This window comes from Nyctereutes procyonoides, unplaced genomic scaffold, assembly GCF_905146905.1.
Source record: "Nyctereutes procyonoides isolate TBG_1078 unplaced genomic scaffold, NYPRO_anot_genome, whole genome shotgun sequence".
NCBI lineage: Eukaryota > Metazoa > Chordata > Mammalia > Carnivora > Canidae > Nyctereutes > Nyctereutes procyonoides.
Window position 1 is genome coordinate 24820856 of NW_026575048.1, and position 15510 is coordinate 24836365.

At 43.9% G+C, this 15510-nt stretch overlaps 1 protein-coding gene across 1 annotated transcript in view; it reads right to left on the reverse strand.

Moving 5' to 3' along the window:
* The window catches only part of XDH (xanthine dehydrogenase), a 60305-nt gene extending 50930 nt beyond the window's left edge, over positions 1 to 9375 (reverse strand). Inside the window, exons 1-2 of the mRNA XM_055327107.1 lie at positions 9260 to 9375; positions 2833 to 2890 (exon numbers count right to left, since the gene is read on the reverse strand). Of these exons, the coding sequence (XP_055183082.1) occupies positions 2833 to 2890; positions 9260 to 9301 (100 nt within the window). The 5' untranslated portion in view covers positions 9302 to 9375. The remainder of the gene's footprint in view (positions 1 to 2832; positions 2891 to 9259) is intronic.
* Between the last annotated feature and the right edge of the window lie 6135 nt (positions 9376 to 15510).

The window sequence follows — 15510 nt, forward strand, 5'->3', positions numbered from 1 at the left end:
TTTTATTTATTCACAAGAGACATAGGCAGAGGGAGAAGCAGACTCCCTGTGGGGAGCCTGATGTGGGACTCGATCCCAGGACCCCAGGACCATGCCCTGAGCTGAAAGCAGACGCTCAACCACTGAGCCACCCAGGCATCCCTATAGAGCTATCTATGGCCAGTCACAGGCTCAAGCCCCTCAACCTGGGGAGGCAACAGACCCACACGGCCCCCTCATCGAGAAAGTCTGCACTGTACCCCTGAAGGCAAAGAATGGAACCATCTTCCCTGCACAGTTGAGGAAAGGCATCAGGGTCCCATCAGACAGCACCCAAGTATTCCCCAGGACTGGAGCCCTATTGCTCTCCAATCCTGGAGATTTTTCTTAGCATCAAGGTCTTCTTGGCAGGGTCTTATAGGCTCCCCACCCTGTGGTCACACTGGGCAGGTGAACCAGGCATCTCAAAGGCTGAGCATGTGGGGCAGCCCTCACCTCAACCCGGCTGGGTGTGCAATGAAGCCACTTAGGCCAGACAGAGACATTGATCCATTCTGGGACTACTGAGTCCTGACTTGTCACCTTGGACCTTTTGGATTGATGATGCCCAGGAACCAAAATCAGGGTTGGACCATGAGCTTCTGAACATCCACCCATAGGATATGTGAACAAAAATTAAAATGAAGATAATCTTGAAGGTCGGGGACAAGTATTGGAGCCATCGCTTACATATACTTGCAGAAACAGTCTGATAACTTTAAGTCTGTGAATGTGCCTATCAGTAATAGGCTTATTCTAGAGAACAGCCCTGACGGTGGTCCCTTTCCATGAGATACATGTTCTCCCTCGCTGCGTTTCCCACAGGCTGCAGGCCTCTGAGCCATCTAGCTATCTACCAAAGTTGGAGGTCATTATCACTAGTCACTTCCCTCATCTGCAAAATGAAATTAAAATTCATCACAAATTATTCTAGGTAGCCATTAATGGTTTGATTATTCAGTCATTTGAGAAATGTTTATGTTTTACCTTTAATACGCTGGAATTAGCCTCTTTAAACAATGATATAGCATCTTATACTTGAAAAATACTTATACCCATGTGCCCATTTGATCTTCACAATAATTTCATGAGCAGGTGTGGCAGGAGCTCCGATTTCCCCTACAGATTAAAACAAAACAAAGCAAACTGAGGCCCAGGGGTTAACATGAGCCCTGCAAGGCAACAGTCACTCAGGTCACCTTGTGTTAGGGCCCAAGCACAGTCATCTGACTCCAGATGTGGGGGGTCCTCTTCACCATGTGGCTGTATCTTTTAAAATACATCTGGGAAGAGCTCTCCATATCCTGAGTTATTCTTCTCGCTCATCCAAATATCTGCAGTTAGCAGCAGTTCAGACAACCTGGAGGCACATGGAGACAAAGGATAGTAGCCCAAAGTCTAGCAAAAGCTTCTAGCCTGAGGATCTTTTTGGAAGCCAGTGTAGAAGTCAAGACTGGGGTTTTGTTTTGCTTTCCCACAACTCTCAGAAATGAACTCTTGGCACAAACAGCAAAAAGCCACTTAATCTTCATTTACCTGAAAACTTTCAGTTTCAGATTTCATTTGAAACTTGACCTTTAAACTAGCAATTGCTACAATCACAAACATGTGAGGCTCTCAGGCCTTCAAAACTTCATTAGAAAATGAATGTTGGTGCCAACAATCTCTGAGAATGCGCCTCTTTTCTCAGACCCCTCAGGTAGAGGGGCTGGAAGTAGAATCCTGTGTATTCTCCTGATCCTACTGAGTGATTCCACTTCTGCAACAGCCACCAGGTTCGTGTGTCATGAAACTCCAGATCTGCCCTCTCTAGATAGAAAACCCAAGACAAAATACACCAGAGCCAGATACTATCTGATAAGAGGTGAGTGAACCAAAGGTAAGGCTGTGGATTTCAGGCTTGTTTCTATGGGTACTGATACAATCGTCTGCTGTCCTAAAATATGTCACTTGAATGAGCCACTGGATATCCCTGTCTCTGGGAGTGAGAGGAGTTTGTTGACAGAGGTCAGGATGAGCATCATCCCAACAACCGACCCTGAAGAGTTTCCAGTGTGTGTGGAAGGTTAAGAGCATGGCTCTAGGCTTTAGTCTGGGCTTTGCCAGCATTTGCCGGGAATGCATGAGCAAGAAACAGGTCCCTCCTCATGTGTCAGCTTCACTTCCTCCTCTGTCAAAGGAATTGCTGTGGGGGTCAATAAGATTACCCATGAAAATCACCTTGAACTCCACCTACACATAGTAAATGCTCAGGCATCCCCAGTCCCTTGTCTCCCAGTGCCTGCCATCTCCACAACAGATGATACCTCTGCACAGTTCCCCAGCTCAGGCATCCTTTCCCCAACAACGCTCCTTCCTCTAACATTCCTTCCATCTTCACAGAACTGGAAAGATTCCCCAGGAAGCCACTGTGGATCATCATAGATCTGCTGAGGAAGGCCCACTCCTCCTGAGGGGAACAGCCACAGAGTTTAGCAGGGCTGATGAAGGCCTTTCACAGCCACTCATTTTACAGGTCCAGGATTAAACCTTGGCGTTACTAGAGTCCTACCCGGAAGAGATCTTAAGAAACATCAAAAATAATCCTCTCATTTGATGGTTGATAATTTTATACCTGGAGAGCTCAAATGGCTTCCCAGGGTCACACAGCTGCTGAGTGCCAGAGCTACAACTACAACACAGGTGTCCAGAGCCCTACTGCAAGGCTCTGTCCTCCACACTTCACAGCATCCAACCAGTCACTAGCCAACGACAAAGGGTCTGGAGAATGAATCCCCCCTGACCCTTCCAAACCCTCATCTAAAGTCAGGATACATTTTCTTCTCAGGTAGGCCAAAAGGGTTGTTTCTGGATCTGCATTTTTCTCCACCACCTATAAGAACAAAAAAGAAAAATATATCATAAGTATGCTTAGCCATTGTCTCACCCCAAAATCTGTGAAGTTAATAGGGATGTGCTCAATAGATCAGGAAAATGAAAATGTTATTCTTGATGATTCCATACGAACAAACATCATAACTACAAGCCAAACTGTGAGCATGCTGATATTTCCCAATCCTAAAATTCTGCATGAATGCTTAGCTCTGGATCCATCTCAGAAGGCTCTGGTGTTGCATCTGGCGTGTTGGCTGACCCAGGTTGAGCGCCCTTCAAATCGAACATGTCAGCTCACTTCAAGGTGCTGGATCACACCACAGATAGCTAAACATGGCAGTAGGCAGATCTCTGGCTGTGCCTCCTGCATGTACATTCTCAGTGATTAGAGGGCCAGTCTGTTAGCCTGGGCTTACAGCAGAGTGTATGTGTTGGGCTATCAGAGCCAACAACATAACACATGCCTCCTCTATGTCAGGCATAGAGGAGAAATCTCAACCCACAAATGGTATATTCAAGAAGATGGAAGGGTTGTTTACAAAGTGAGGTGCCAGTGTCCGATGCAAATAGTCAAAGGAAATCCACGAAAAACTCTTTCACTACTCAGACTCATCCTACATTGTGAAGGGTAATAGGGTTAGGGTGACTGGGATGGTTAAGGAGAGAGAATATATTACAAGAGTTTCTTTGGAGCAAACAGCACTATGAGTATTACGTCTTCCTAAGGTTGAGGAGAGGTATGTGCCTCACACCTCAAACTTGTTGAGGGGGCTTCCATAGCCCTACAGGTGAAGCTAACATACATCCTCTGTAGGACAGGAGATATGGTGGTCTGGCTAGAGAAAGGCTTACCAGAGAAGCTGAAGAAGAAATGGTACTATTTGGATTGGTGTGTACTCCCAAAGTCCACACTATGGAGTGTTGGCTCTAGACCTGGTGTAGGCAATGTGAGAGAGCAAACTGGCATGGAGGTGTTTAAATCTCCCCCAGACACTGACTATGGAAAGTTTGGGACCTCCAACAGAGTCTGTGTGGAGTGGACTTCCCAACACTAGAGGATGAGGAAAAGCAGTCTGCCAGAGAAAAGCATTCCCCCTGTCATGAGACTTGCAATTGAATGTTCCCAGTGGCGGGAAGCCATCTTACACCGGCACTGATTAAATGAGAACTTTCTTGCTAACTCCACCTCTGTATCCTGAATTGAGACTGTGTATGAAAACTTAGATGTGACCACAGGATTTTTTGTTCATAAAGCAATCTAGAAAGTCATGAAACCACCAGAATTTGCCCCTTGAAGAAAGTTTTCAGGAAAGTAGAAAATCAAATGGAGTTTCCTTTCATGATTACACCCCACAAGTCCAGTTTGTTCCAAGTCTCGGTTACAAAGCTCACACAGGAAGTTACTTCTTTTCTCTTGGAGAAGTCATAAATTGCACAAATAAAGATCCCTATCACTTTGCTTGCAAATGACAGGAAGAGTCTCTTAACTTACTACCTTCCCCCTAAGCTATTGCTTCTTCTTTCTTCCAGCTCAGCTTTCATCACATCAGTCCCTTGCTCTGTGCCTTCGGTGACTTCCCACATATTCCAGGTAACATCCAGGTTCCTTAGGCTGTCTTCATTTTCAGCCTTTTCTCCTAGATCTCTGCGAACCTGGTCTTCACACTCCAGAGAAAATACAACATGTGCCTCTAACTCTGTGCCTTTGGCCATTCCGTTCCTCTTCCACCTGCATCTTGACTTAGAAGACCCCAAACGCTTCCCTGGCAAAGGTTTTTTATATCACCTCAGCCAGGAGTGGTCTAACCTTCCTTGCATTCGTAGAGAGAATGGCTGTGCCACTCTCACAGCACAGCTGCAGGGTTGCCCCGGGCAACTCCGTGGTACCCTCTCTGAACAGGACACCACAATGGATATTCCAAAGGACAGATGCTTTGTGGGTATATGAGCTGAGGAAATACTGGGTTCAGCAGATTGTTCCGATAAAACTTAAAGATCAAAATAAATACTAGCTCTAATAGATTTTAACCCACTAAATAAGATTAAGACTTATGAGTCCAGGGATCCCTGGGTGGCGCAGCGGCTTGACGCCTGCCTTTGGCCCAGGGCGCGATCCTGGAGACCCGGGATCGAATCCCACATCGGGCTCCCGGTGCATGGAGCCTGCTTCTCCCTCTGCCTGTGTCTCTGCCTCTCTCTCTCTCTCACTGTGTGCCTATCATGAATAAAAAAAAAAAAATCACGTATATTTAAAAAAAAAAAAGACTTATGAGTCCAAAGTGATAACTAATAAATAAACAAATTGGAAAGAAGGGAAAGTTCTTCTAGGAATGACAACTAATGAATACAGTTAACCATCTTGCAATCAGTATAATAATTGATCCAGTCAAGAATCATCAATGGGTGCTAAAACTAGCAGGTGAAAGTTTAATGATCAAGATACATAGACTCAAAGTATCTTCTCACAGATTATTTATTAACTATAAAAGTTAAAAAAGTAATCTTACAGTGGAGAAAACTGATGGATACCACTTTAACCAAGTGATCCAAGTTCACGTTGGGGAAATAATGTGAATAATGGGGAAAATAATTTCCCCTCTAAATAATGGGGAAACTGACATCTTGTGTCTCCCAATGTAACGCATGGAGAAACATTTATCACTTCTCTGGCATTCGTGCCCCAAATGCAGATTCTGAATCCAGTTATAAGAAAGCATGACACAAACTCAAAATGAGAGATATTCTAAGAAATAATGGCCCATTCTCCTCATAAACATCAATGGCACAAAAGACAAGGTAAGTTAAAGAGCCGTTCGAGCTTTCAGGAAATTTAAGAAATATGGCAATTGACTGTATGACCCTGGGTCCTGTGGACTGGCTTAGGGGAAAAGTTATAAATGATATTATTGGGGAAATTGGAATATGTTGCAGAAGGGCTATAGATTAGATAATAGTATTACATCAACACTGGATTTCCTGACTTTTATAGGGACTGGTTCTATAAGAATACTCTCACTCTTCATTTAAGGGGTAAGAGGGCATGACATTGGAAATTTACCCTCAAATGGTTGGGAAAGAAAATTTTATATTTTATGTATCCACTTCTATTAACTATATACGTAAATAAATATAAAAAATTATTTAGGTACTTATATACATCTGTGTATCTACATATATATATCTGTAAACATATCCATATATATCAAATATATGCATGTATCACATAAATACCTGTGTGTGTGTGTATATGTGTGTGTGTGTGTGTACAGGGAGAGAAAATGAGAGATAATGATAAAGCAAATGTGGCAAAATGGGAACAGTTGGTGAATGTGAGTAGTCTTGTGAGTATTTTTTTGTATTCTTCTTGCAACTTTTTTGTACATTTAAAATAATTTCAAAAAAAATAAAATAAAATAAAATTTCAAAATGCAAAAATGTTTAAAAAATAAATTTCTTCAGTAGAGGATTTCTAAGGGCTTTTAATACTCGTGCCTTCATTCTGTCCTCATTAAATTGGGCACCTGCTATGTGCCTACATTGTACTAAGTAGTTTAAGAATATCTGAAAAGAGAGGGTGCCTGGGTGGCTCAGTTGGTTAAGACTCATGATTTCAGTTCAGGTCATGATCTCATGGGTCATGGGATGGAGCCCCATGTCACCTTTCATGCTCCACAGGAAGTCTGGGGAAATTCTCTCCTCTGCCCCTCCCCCCACTTGCAAGTGTGCACATTTTCTCCCTCCTCTCCCTCTCTCTCTAAAATAAATAAATCTTCTTTAGAAAGATTTAGAGAGAGAGGAGTATCTGAAAAGAGCATTTCAAGAGATTAGTTTTCTGTGAAATACATTTTGCAATTTATTACTTTGCCTAATTATAATCTATCTCTTTAACTGGTCCATAAGGTCTCGAATGGCAGATGCCTGGCCTCTTCTTTAGAGATCATATTCATCCAATGCATACGACCCCACAGGCACAGGCCTGGGAGGAGCTCATAAATGTGAGTGAGCCCAAGCCACTGTGAGGCTCTCTGTAGCTGCCACCTGCTTCTGTGAGGATCAACCCTGGACACCTTTAGCTGCACCCTGCACACCAAGTCTGCCAGACTCCTCCAGGTGCTGCGATCTTCACTAAACAGAGAGCGACTGCTGAGAAACTCTAGACTGCTGCCCACCCAAATGACTGTCACTACAATAATACCAAAATCCTGGGCAGCTCTTTCTTTCCCTCCAACTTTGACTCTAAAACAGAAAACATGGAAATGATAATCATCAAGGCCCATCACCACCACAGAAGGCCCCTGAGGTATTTGATCGGTGGCATTTTATACCCTCTCCAGGACCCCAGGTGGTGGAGACAGAGTCCTAGACTGCCTGAAATTGGAAGAATAATAGGCTTACATTGCAGAGTGAGTCACCCACTCCAACAGCTTCTTTGGTAACTTATCCGCACAATATCCAGTAACAAAAGATCTACATCTAGTAAGATCTTAGAAATAGAAATGGAAACAAACTTACTCACAGCTGCCTTGATCTGGGAATTCCTGCTTGGTCTTGTTTGCAAAGCACAGCTTTTACTTTATCACTCCTTGACTGCCTCTCCACCTTTCTAGTAGTTTCTCAAGAGGCCACAGGTTTATAAATTACAAACATGAGTATGCATCACAGAAATCGACAATAGTAAAAGCTTCCAGAGATAGTAGGGTCTGATATGATGATACCATCTAAAAATTTTAAATTGCTTTCCCTAAAGTGGGACTAAAATTCAGGGAGAAACAGCTTTGCCAAGCCAGATTTACCTTGAAACATTCCCATTCAGGTCCAGGGCATCACAGCACGCCATCCCTAAGGAAGAGCAGAACCTTGTCCTGTCACACACGAATTGATGGCATGATAAATAATAGAATCTTAGAGTAAAATGTGGCCTTCGAAGTCACTGAATCCAGCTTCTCACTCAATGTAAAAATTGCTTAGAAAAATTCCACAGAAGATGTTTTGTATGAGTAACACTTCTAGAAAGTCAACTCAACTGTTTCTTGAATCCCTCCAATGCAATCACTGGATGCACAACAAAGTTGTTGGCAAAGTTGGATGCAAAAGTCTCACGACCGTCAGTCAACAGAGAAACTTTGCCTTACCTCTTGGTTTGCTACCAGATGCCAATCCTGAAAAGACGTTGGCATGGAGAAACACACCGAATCTGGAAGAACATGGCTGACCTTATCCTCAGTGCCTCCCAGTGGCACCACTCACACTGAATCCAATGATCTTCAGAGCACTGATGTGCCATGGCTCATGGAATTCCCTTTGCCAGTCACCCAGACACATCCTGACAATTTAAGCCCTGGATGCCCCATGAAACACATTTTAGCCCTTGAAAATTACCTCAAACATTGTCCAATTTCTCAACTCAAAAGTGCCAATAGAGCAAAACAAAACTACCCTTCTTTGGGGGCCCTTTGTCACATTCATCGCTCACACTGTTCACATGGCCATTTATAAGGTGCAACTATGGCTATCCTTTTACTGTCCCTCTCATTCCCTACTAGGGAACTGGAGCAGACAGGAGCACCCCAGCAATGGTATAGGGAGGGGGCTGGGGACGATGCAATGTGTTTGCACGCTCCCTCCCTGAACCTGCTGTGAAATTTGCAAAGATTCACACCCTTGCAGTGCCCAGAGGACTGGTACCCAAGTCTGAAGTCCCTCTCTGCTCCACCCACCTCCCCACCCCCGTTTCCCCTCATACTGATAAAGTTCATCCAAGTAGGCAGTTTTTATCACAGTAAGAAACTTGAAATATTTATATGCAGTACCAAGTGCAGGGAGGGGGAGGAACATGTCCCTTATGGAAAAAAAAAATGTGGCTTGCCACACATGCCAGTAAATGTCCTCACACAAGTTAGCTGTCACATTTACCATGAAGTACCAAAATCAAAGGCTATGTCCATCTTATATTTTCTTGCTGGCAAGAAAACAAGTTCCTGTTCCTTCTCTCAGGAAAGAGGGTGATGAAAGCCTGGATTAAACACACAGAAATAGAGGTGTGGGGGGGTGACTTCCAATCTCACGGAGGAACCTATGCCCCATCTCAGCTTTGAGCTAGTGTCTCTGCTGCTGAAGATGGTGTGGACTCGAATCCCTCTGCTCACCTGCCTCCCCAAGCTCCTCTGCCCCCTTTGCGTCTTGACTGTGTTCCAGCTCTAAGCAGGTTTTCTTTCCTCAGTGTTACCCAAAAGGCACCCACACTTTGAAGGGAGAGAGAGAGAGGAGAGGGGAAGGAGTGAGAGAGGATCTGAAAGAGAGAGAATAGAAGGACACACCTCTCTCCCGGGGAGCAGAGAAGCCGGACCAAAGCCCAGCTCTTTCTCACCTTTTTGCCGTTCACGAAGAAAACCAACTCGTCAGCTGTCATTGTTGCCGGTCAGGTCCCTGAATCCAGGTGTCTCACTCCCCAAGAGGCACTAACACGTATTGCTGCTCAGCAACTTGAAAAATACACTTCCCAATGAAGTGAAACTTGGCCGGCCAATGGAAAGAGAGCAGCCTAGAGCTTCAGGGCACAGAGAGTTCTTGGCAAAAGCCACCAGTTTACATAATCAAGAAAAATGCAAACAATCATACATAGGAAGGCACACTCCCAACATCTGTCACAAAGAACACAGAGGAAAGGCCCAGACAGATCCCAGCCAGGGGATGACCTGTGTGGTCTTCAGCACCACCCTCAGGGAACCTGCTTTGTCGCCCCCCTGCCCAAGGCAGAGAAGGAGGAAGGGCTGTGGGCAGAGCCACAGCAAGAGAAATGATTCACACCTTTGCCCTCTCCACTTGTCATTTTGCCATTCAGGCTTACAGCAACCCACCCCTTACACGGATGCCTCATTCACACACAGCTGAGACGAAAACAGAGGTCCCCAGCCCTGGAGCCCAGTGACCCAGAACCAAAACCTGGCCATTTGACCTCAGCATTGCTGTTTTCAGGACACAGTGGCTTTCATCCTGTAAATGGGCGTATGAATGGCCCCAAGAGCAGAAGCTGGACAAACAATATATTTTCATAGTATTTTGTAAGTTTGCCAAGAACCAAAATCTTTATTACTATTGCAAATGTATTATTGATGACACAACAAAAATTATGCTGTTAACAAACCAATTTTTGATATTTTTCTTTTGCTTGTTTCTCTCAGGAAAAGGCCCTTGATAAGTTATCAGAGTAACTCATGAGAATATTTCTAATTGTCAAATAAATTAAAACACCCACCCACACCTTACGGGCCCAGGCCAAGTCAACCCGGAGCTGCAAACCTTCCCCCTTCCAGTATCCTTTCCCTCCTGGTGTAAACACACACACACACACTGCCCACCTGGGCAGCGCTGTGAGCTTTGTGTGCCCAGCTGTGCCTCCCCACTTGCACATACATGCACACACACACACACACACACACACACACACATTCCGTCTTGTACTCTTTAGTCTTAGAACAACCCATGTGGCTACTCAGCCAGCCTCTCTGCAGTGGGTCACTTCCCCCAGGCCCCTGACAGTCTACTTGGCAAAAGAAGGAGTCTTAGGCAGATGTACTTGGATAGCACCAGCTTAGCGAAACCACAGACTGCCCAGACATTGTCAACACCATGCCCCCCTCCCTCCATACACTTTATTTAAGCAGGAGATGAGATCTCACTTGTAGGATCACCAAGCGTCCCTGTCTGGTCCCAACTCTCCTGGTTGAAGCACGGAAATCATGACAAATCTCTCAGTCTAGGGCAATGGGGGATGGTTGGTCACCATAAAACAATGGTTCTTAACTGGTCACCATAAAACAATGGTTCTTAACTGGGGGATTGGGTAGAGTAGATATTCCCATGTCTATAGGTTTCATGGTCATGACTAAGAGCTGCTACTGGCATCTAGTAGATAAGAGGCCAGGGATGCTACTAAACCCCCCAAAAAGGACAGGACAGCGCCCCACAACAAAGAATCATCTGGTCTTAAAATGTCAATAGAGCCAAGATTGAGAAACCCCACTCTAAAAGGAAGAGGGAAGAAGGAGGCAGAGAGAGGAAGAGAGGGGTTGGATCTGGGCAATGTTTCATAATAGGTCAGTGCTCCCTAACTGCACTCACTTCTCTGTGGTGGAGAGACTTTTCCTCTATCCACTGATCCACCCAGTTTTGCAAGCCCTCTACTGCCACCCTCCTCTCCCTCACCCCAACTAGACTCTGGCCAAAGTCCCAGGAAACACTGATGTCCAGGTGGAGGGCTGAGGAAAGAGCTTGGGACGTGGGGGGTTAGATAGTCTGGCTTAAATCATAGCTCTGGTACTACTGTGAGACCTTTGACAAAAATCACTCTCTTGGCTTCAATCTTATCTATGAAATGAAGTTGAATGCCTACTTTGTAAGAGTCCTATCTGGTAAGAATGAAAGGAGACATAGTATAGGCAGCTGAACTTCAGCCTCTTTCTCTTATCTGGAGGTGAAATTCCTCTCTGTTATTGTGAAGCATTAAAAAAAAAAAGTGAAATATTTAATAAGGGTTTATATATTGTTCAGAAATTATATCTGTGATAACTGTAGTAACCAGTTTATTTCTATAATATTGAGATTTGGCTAAACATTGACTTCGTATGATTACTCATTATTTGACAAAATATTGGTGACCATTTCCTTCTCTGTACTTTTAAAAAATGTTACAAATTAAAAGAAAACAGTCTAAAATAAGCATTTTCCCCCAAGCTAAAGACCTCCTGTAGATGCTTTCAATATTGAGATGAATTCACAAATTTGGGTTGAATTAATGGGATTTCGTGGTTTGGGGATAGGGCAAGTCTAACCTACATTATATTAACTTACCCTGTTTTTCCTAAGCAATGCCTTGGTTTATAATAGGCACTGTATTGGTGTATGAGGTCTTAAATCCGAAGAAAAGCCAAATAGGCCCAGAGGACTCCTGGACAGAAGCTTCTTCCCTCCTGGAACAATGCTTGCAGAAAATTCCTGGGATAACACTCACAGGAAATTCCTGGAACACTTGCAGGAAATTGCTAGAGCTAAGAATGAAAAGATAGCAGAGAACAGAGTCTTTATTTCTGGAACAGTGAACTCCCTTGGGGTCAAGCACTCCTGGAGGAAAAACAATTCAGGAGAACTTTTGGAATGTTCTCCAGAGGCCTGGTCAAGGCCCGGTGACAGCAGTCGAGCCTTTCCTGCTTTGGAGCTCATGTTTTGGTGAGCAGCACACGTCCTGGCAGCTTCTGGTACGTCCTGGCAGTTCCTGACAGATCCTGCAGAAGACTCCTGCCAGCTCTGAACCGGCTTTGGCTGCAGTGCTCTCGGGGGCTCCTTCCCTTGCTTTACATCTGAATTTGCATTTTTACCTGTACCCCACAGCATTTTCTGTTCATTTTCTTCACTCACAAAAAAGTTTCACTTAAAAAGGAAAAAAATCACTTTTCTTTCAGAATATTCCATGACTCATTTTTTGGTGTTTTTTGTTTTCTGCTAAGTTTGTTATTGTTTTTTTGTTTTTTTCCTAGGCTTAGTTTCTCTCCTACAAAGGTCCATGCTGGATAAAAGATTTTGCTGTGTTCTCAGAGCATCACTGCGTGGCACCTCTCTTCCCTTGTTCTCCCAGACATCTAGATTATTAACCAGCCCTAATCATAGTTCTTGACACCTGAGTAGCATAATATGATTTCATTTGATCTTTTAACAGCCCTGCAAGATGGGCAGGGAAGTAATTATTATCTTCCCTCTCTAGACAAAGAAAATGGGGGTCAAAGAGGTTGACTTGCCAACAATGTCACAGCACATTAGCCTCCTACCCACTCCCTAGCAGAGAAATCATCTATTTGATGGTTCTTCACTAACTGTGGAGCATAAACCCAGGATTGTCAGCATAGCATTCATGGCCCTTCTCAGTCCAGCTAAAATCCAGTCTTTCTTCCATGCCTGGATGGTGAGCCCTGGACCAAGAGCAAAACTGTGTTTACTGCTTTATCCCTGGTGCCTAGCATAGTGCCAGGTCTGCAAGAAGGATTAATAAATGCTTACTGGATTGAGCCCACAGTGCAAGGAAAGAGTTGAATTTTCAGAAATCTCTAAGCTCCTTTTTCTTGACTCATCAGATTTTTTTTCGTATTGTTAACATGATATTACATTGGTTTCAGGTGTACAATATAGTGATTCAACAACTCCAAATATTATGCTGTGCTTTCACAAGTGTTGCTACCATCTGTCACTGTGCAACACTATTACAATATCTTCAGCTGTGTTCCCTGTGCTGTGCCTTCCATCCCTGTTGTGCCCAAGATTGCGAATCCAAGAAACCACCAAGGAGCCGACACGATGCAAACACATGAGGGCTTATTTACAAACTCAAGCTTGGGTCCAAGTATACCCAACACAGTGGAGCAGGGACTTGGACCCCGAGGTGGGTTTCAGCTTAGTTTTATGGGCTGGTCTAGGGGACCTCCAGAAGGGGTGGAGCAATTCCTCAAATTCTGTTTACATTCTGATATGGGGCTTTCAAGGGCATTGAGCTCTGCTCTCATTCTGATAGGGAACTTTCTGCCATGGGCATTGAGCTCTGTTCTCATTCTGATATGGGGCTTTCTAGGGCGTTAAGCTGTAAACTGTTTTTTCCCTGTAACTGAAGGAATGTAAATTTCAGCTCTTATTCACAGGGGCCTGGGATGGCTGTACTTGGGCTAACGCTGAACTTAAAGTGGAATGGCCTTAATTTCCTCGTCATCCACAATCCCCCTAACTGACTCATTCCATAACTAGAAGCCTGTATCTCCCACTCCCCTTCACTCATTCTGCTGTCCCCCTACCACCCTCCCCTCTGGCAACCATCAGTGCTCTGTATCTGTAGATCTGATTCTTGCTTATTAGTTTGTTTTTTTCGTTTGTTTTTTAGATTCCACATGTAAGTGAAATCATATATTTGTACTTCCCAATCTGACTTATTTCACTTAGCATAATAGCTCCTGACTTTTTTTTTTTTTAAGATTTTATTTATGAGAGAGAGTGAGCAAGCATGAAAGCATGAGTGGGAAAGAAGGGCAGACAGAGAGGGAGGAGTAGGCTTCCCGATGAGCAGGGAGCCCAATGAGGGACTCGATCCCAGGACCCTCATATCAAAAACAGAACTTTTTCCCATCATTCCATGTATTATTAGCAACATTTAATTCCTTCATCAGCTCCTTTCCAACTAACCTTCTTTCATTGATATTAGGTAACCACCATGAGGAACCAGGTTCCTCAGCAACAAGTAATCCTTTATTACTATGGAAGAAACCAACGCTTGTATTCTATACACATCTAGGAAGGATCCTTCTAGAATTAAGAAGCTGATATTATTGAAAAAGAGACACAGAATCAAAACTAAAAGCATCTGAATTTCAGCCTGGGTCAGTTACTACACGCATACAAGAGCTCAAGGAATAGAAAGAGCCCAGGAGCAGTTTAAACCCACTTTATCTGTCTGCATCTATTATGCTTTTGACAATGTCTTTTGTACTCAATAAACTCCATAACCCTGGAGACCTTTGTGGTGATGACAATGTGTGCCCCTTAGAACACAAAGTAAGTTCTCTCTTTCTAATTCAAGGTGCTCCAGCACAATTCAGGAAAGAGAGTCCTTACTTCTGGCTCATACAAAGGGTCAACTCACATTTACTCTGTAGACAGTAGCCTAACAAGTAGCCACTGAGGAAGGTTATTTTCACAATTTGTTTGCACCCTCTATGCCTCTCACCTGACTTTTTTTCATATTATCATCTGAAATACTAACATAGTCACTTAACATGTTTATTACTGCACCCATTCTCTCCGTACCCAACAGAATGTAAGTATGGCACACATGTCTACTGTTTCACAAAATATTCATACCCTCCTCCTCTAATGAAGAGTTTCTGCTGGGAGGTCACTGCTCAGCCAAGAGCACCATTTCCTATCCTCTTAGAGGTGAGGAAGCCCTATGACTGAGTTCTGATAATATAATGTAGGTGAATGTGATGTTCACAATATCCAGGCTCCCATTCTGTCTGTCCCACTGTCTGATCATTAATGTCAATGCCCAGGGTGACCTTGGAAGCCACACACTGAAGATGGCACAGCCTCCCATCAGCCCAAGTACTTAAAAAAGAACAATGATCTGAGTGCTCCCTTCTCCTACCCTCATAGCTGTTGGGAAGGAAGATTTTTTCCCTCTGTCCTTCAAAGTGCTTCTAGATGGTCCAAGAATTAAATTGATAAGAGACAGATAAATAGGAGAAAAAAACAAACAAAAAACCCCCCAATGTCTCTTTGCCTCCGGGTACATACAGGGAGGGTACCTTTCACGGGGATGAATTATTTTCTGCTTTCTGGAGACAAAAGATGGGATCAAGGGTGCAGTCAGGTTCTTCTTGAACTGGTTGTTTCTTAAATAACTTCAATTTAAAATAATCAGTACGCCAAAGTGGTTCATTTTAGGGCAGACTGCCCTTGGCCCCCACATTGTCTATGTGACCTTACAGGAACAAGAAATAAATCTGTGTGTGCTTACCACTGCAATTTCTGGGTTCGTCTGTTACAGCACCCGTTATTACATGCGCTAATACAGTAAGTTCCCCA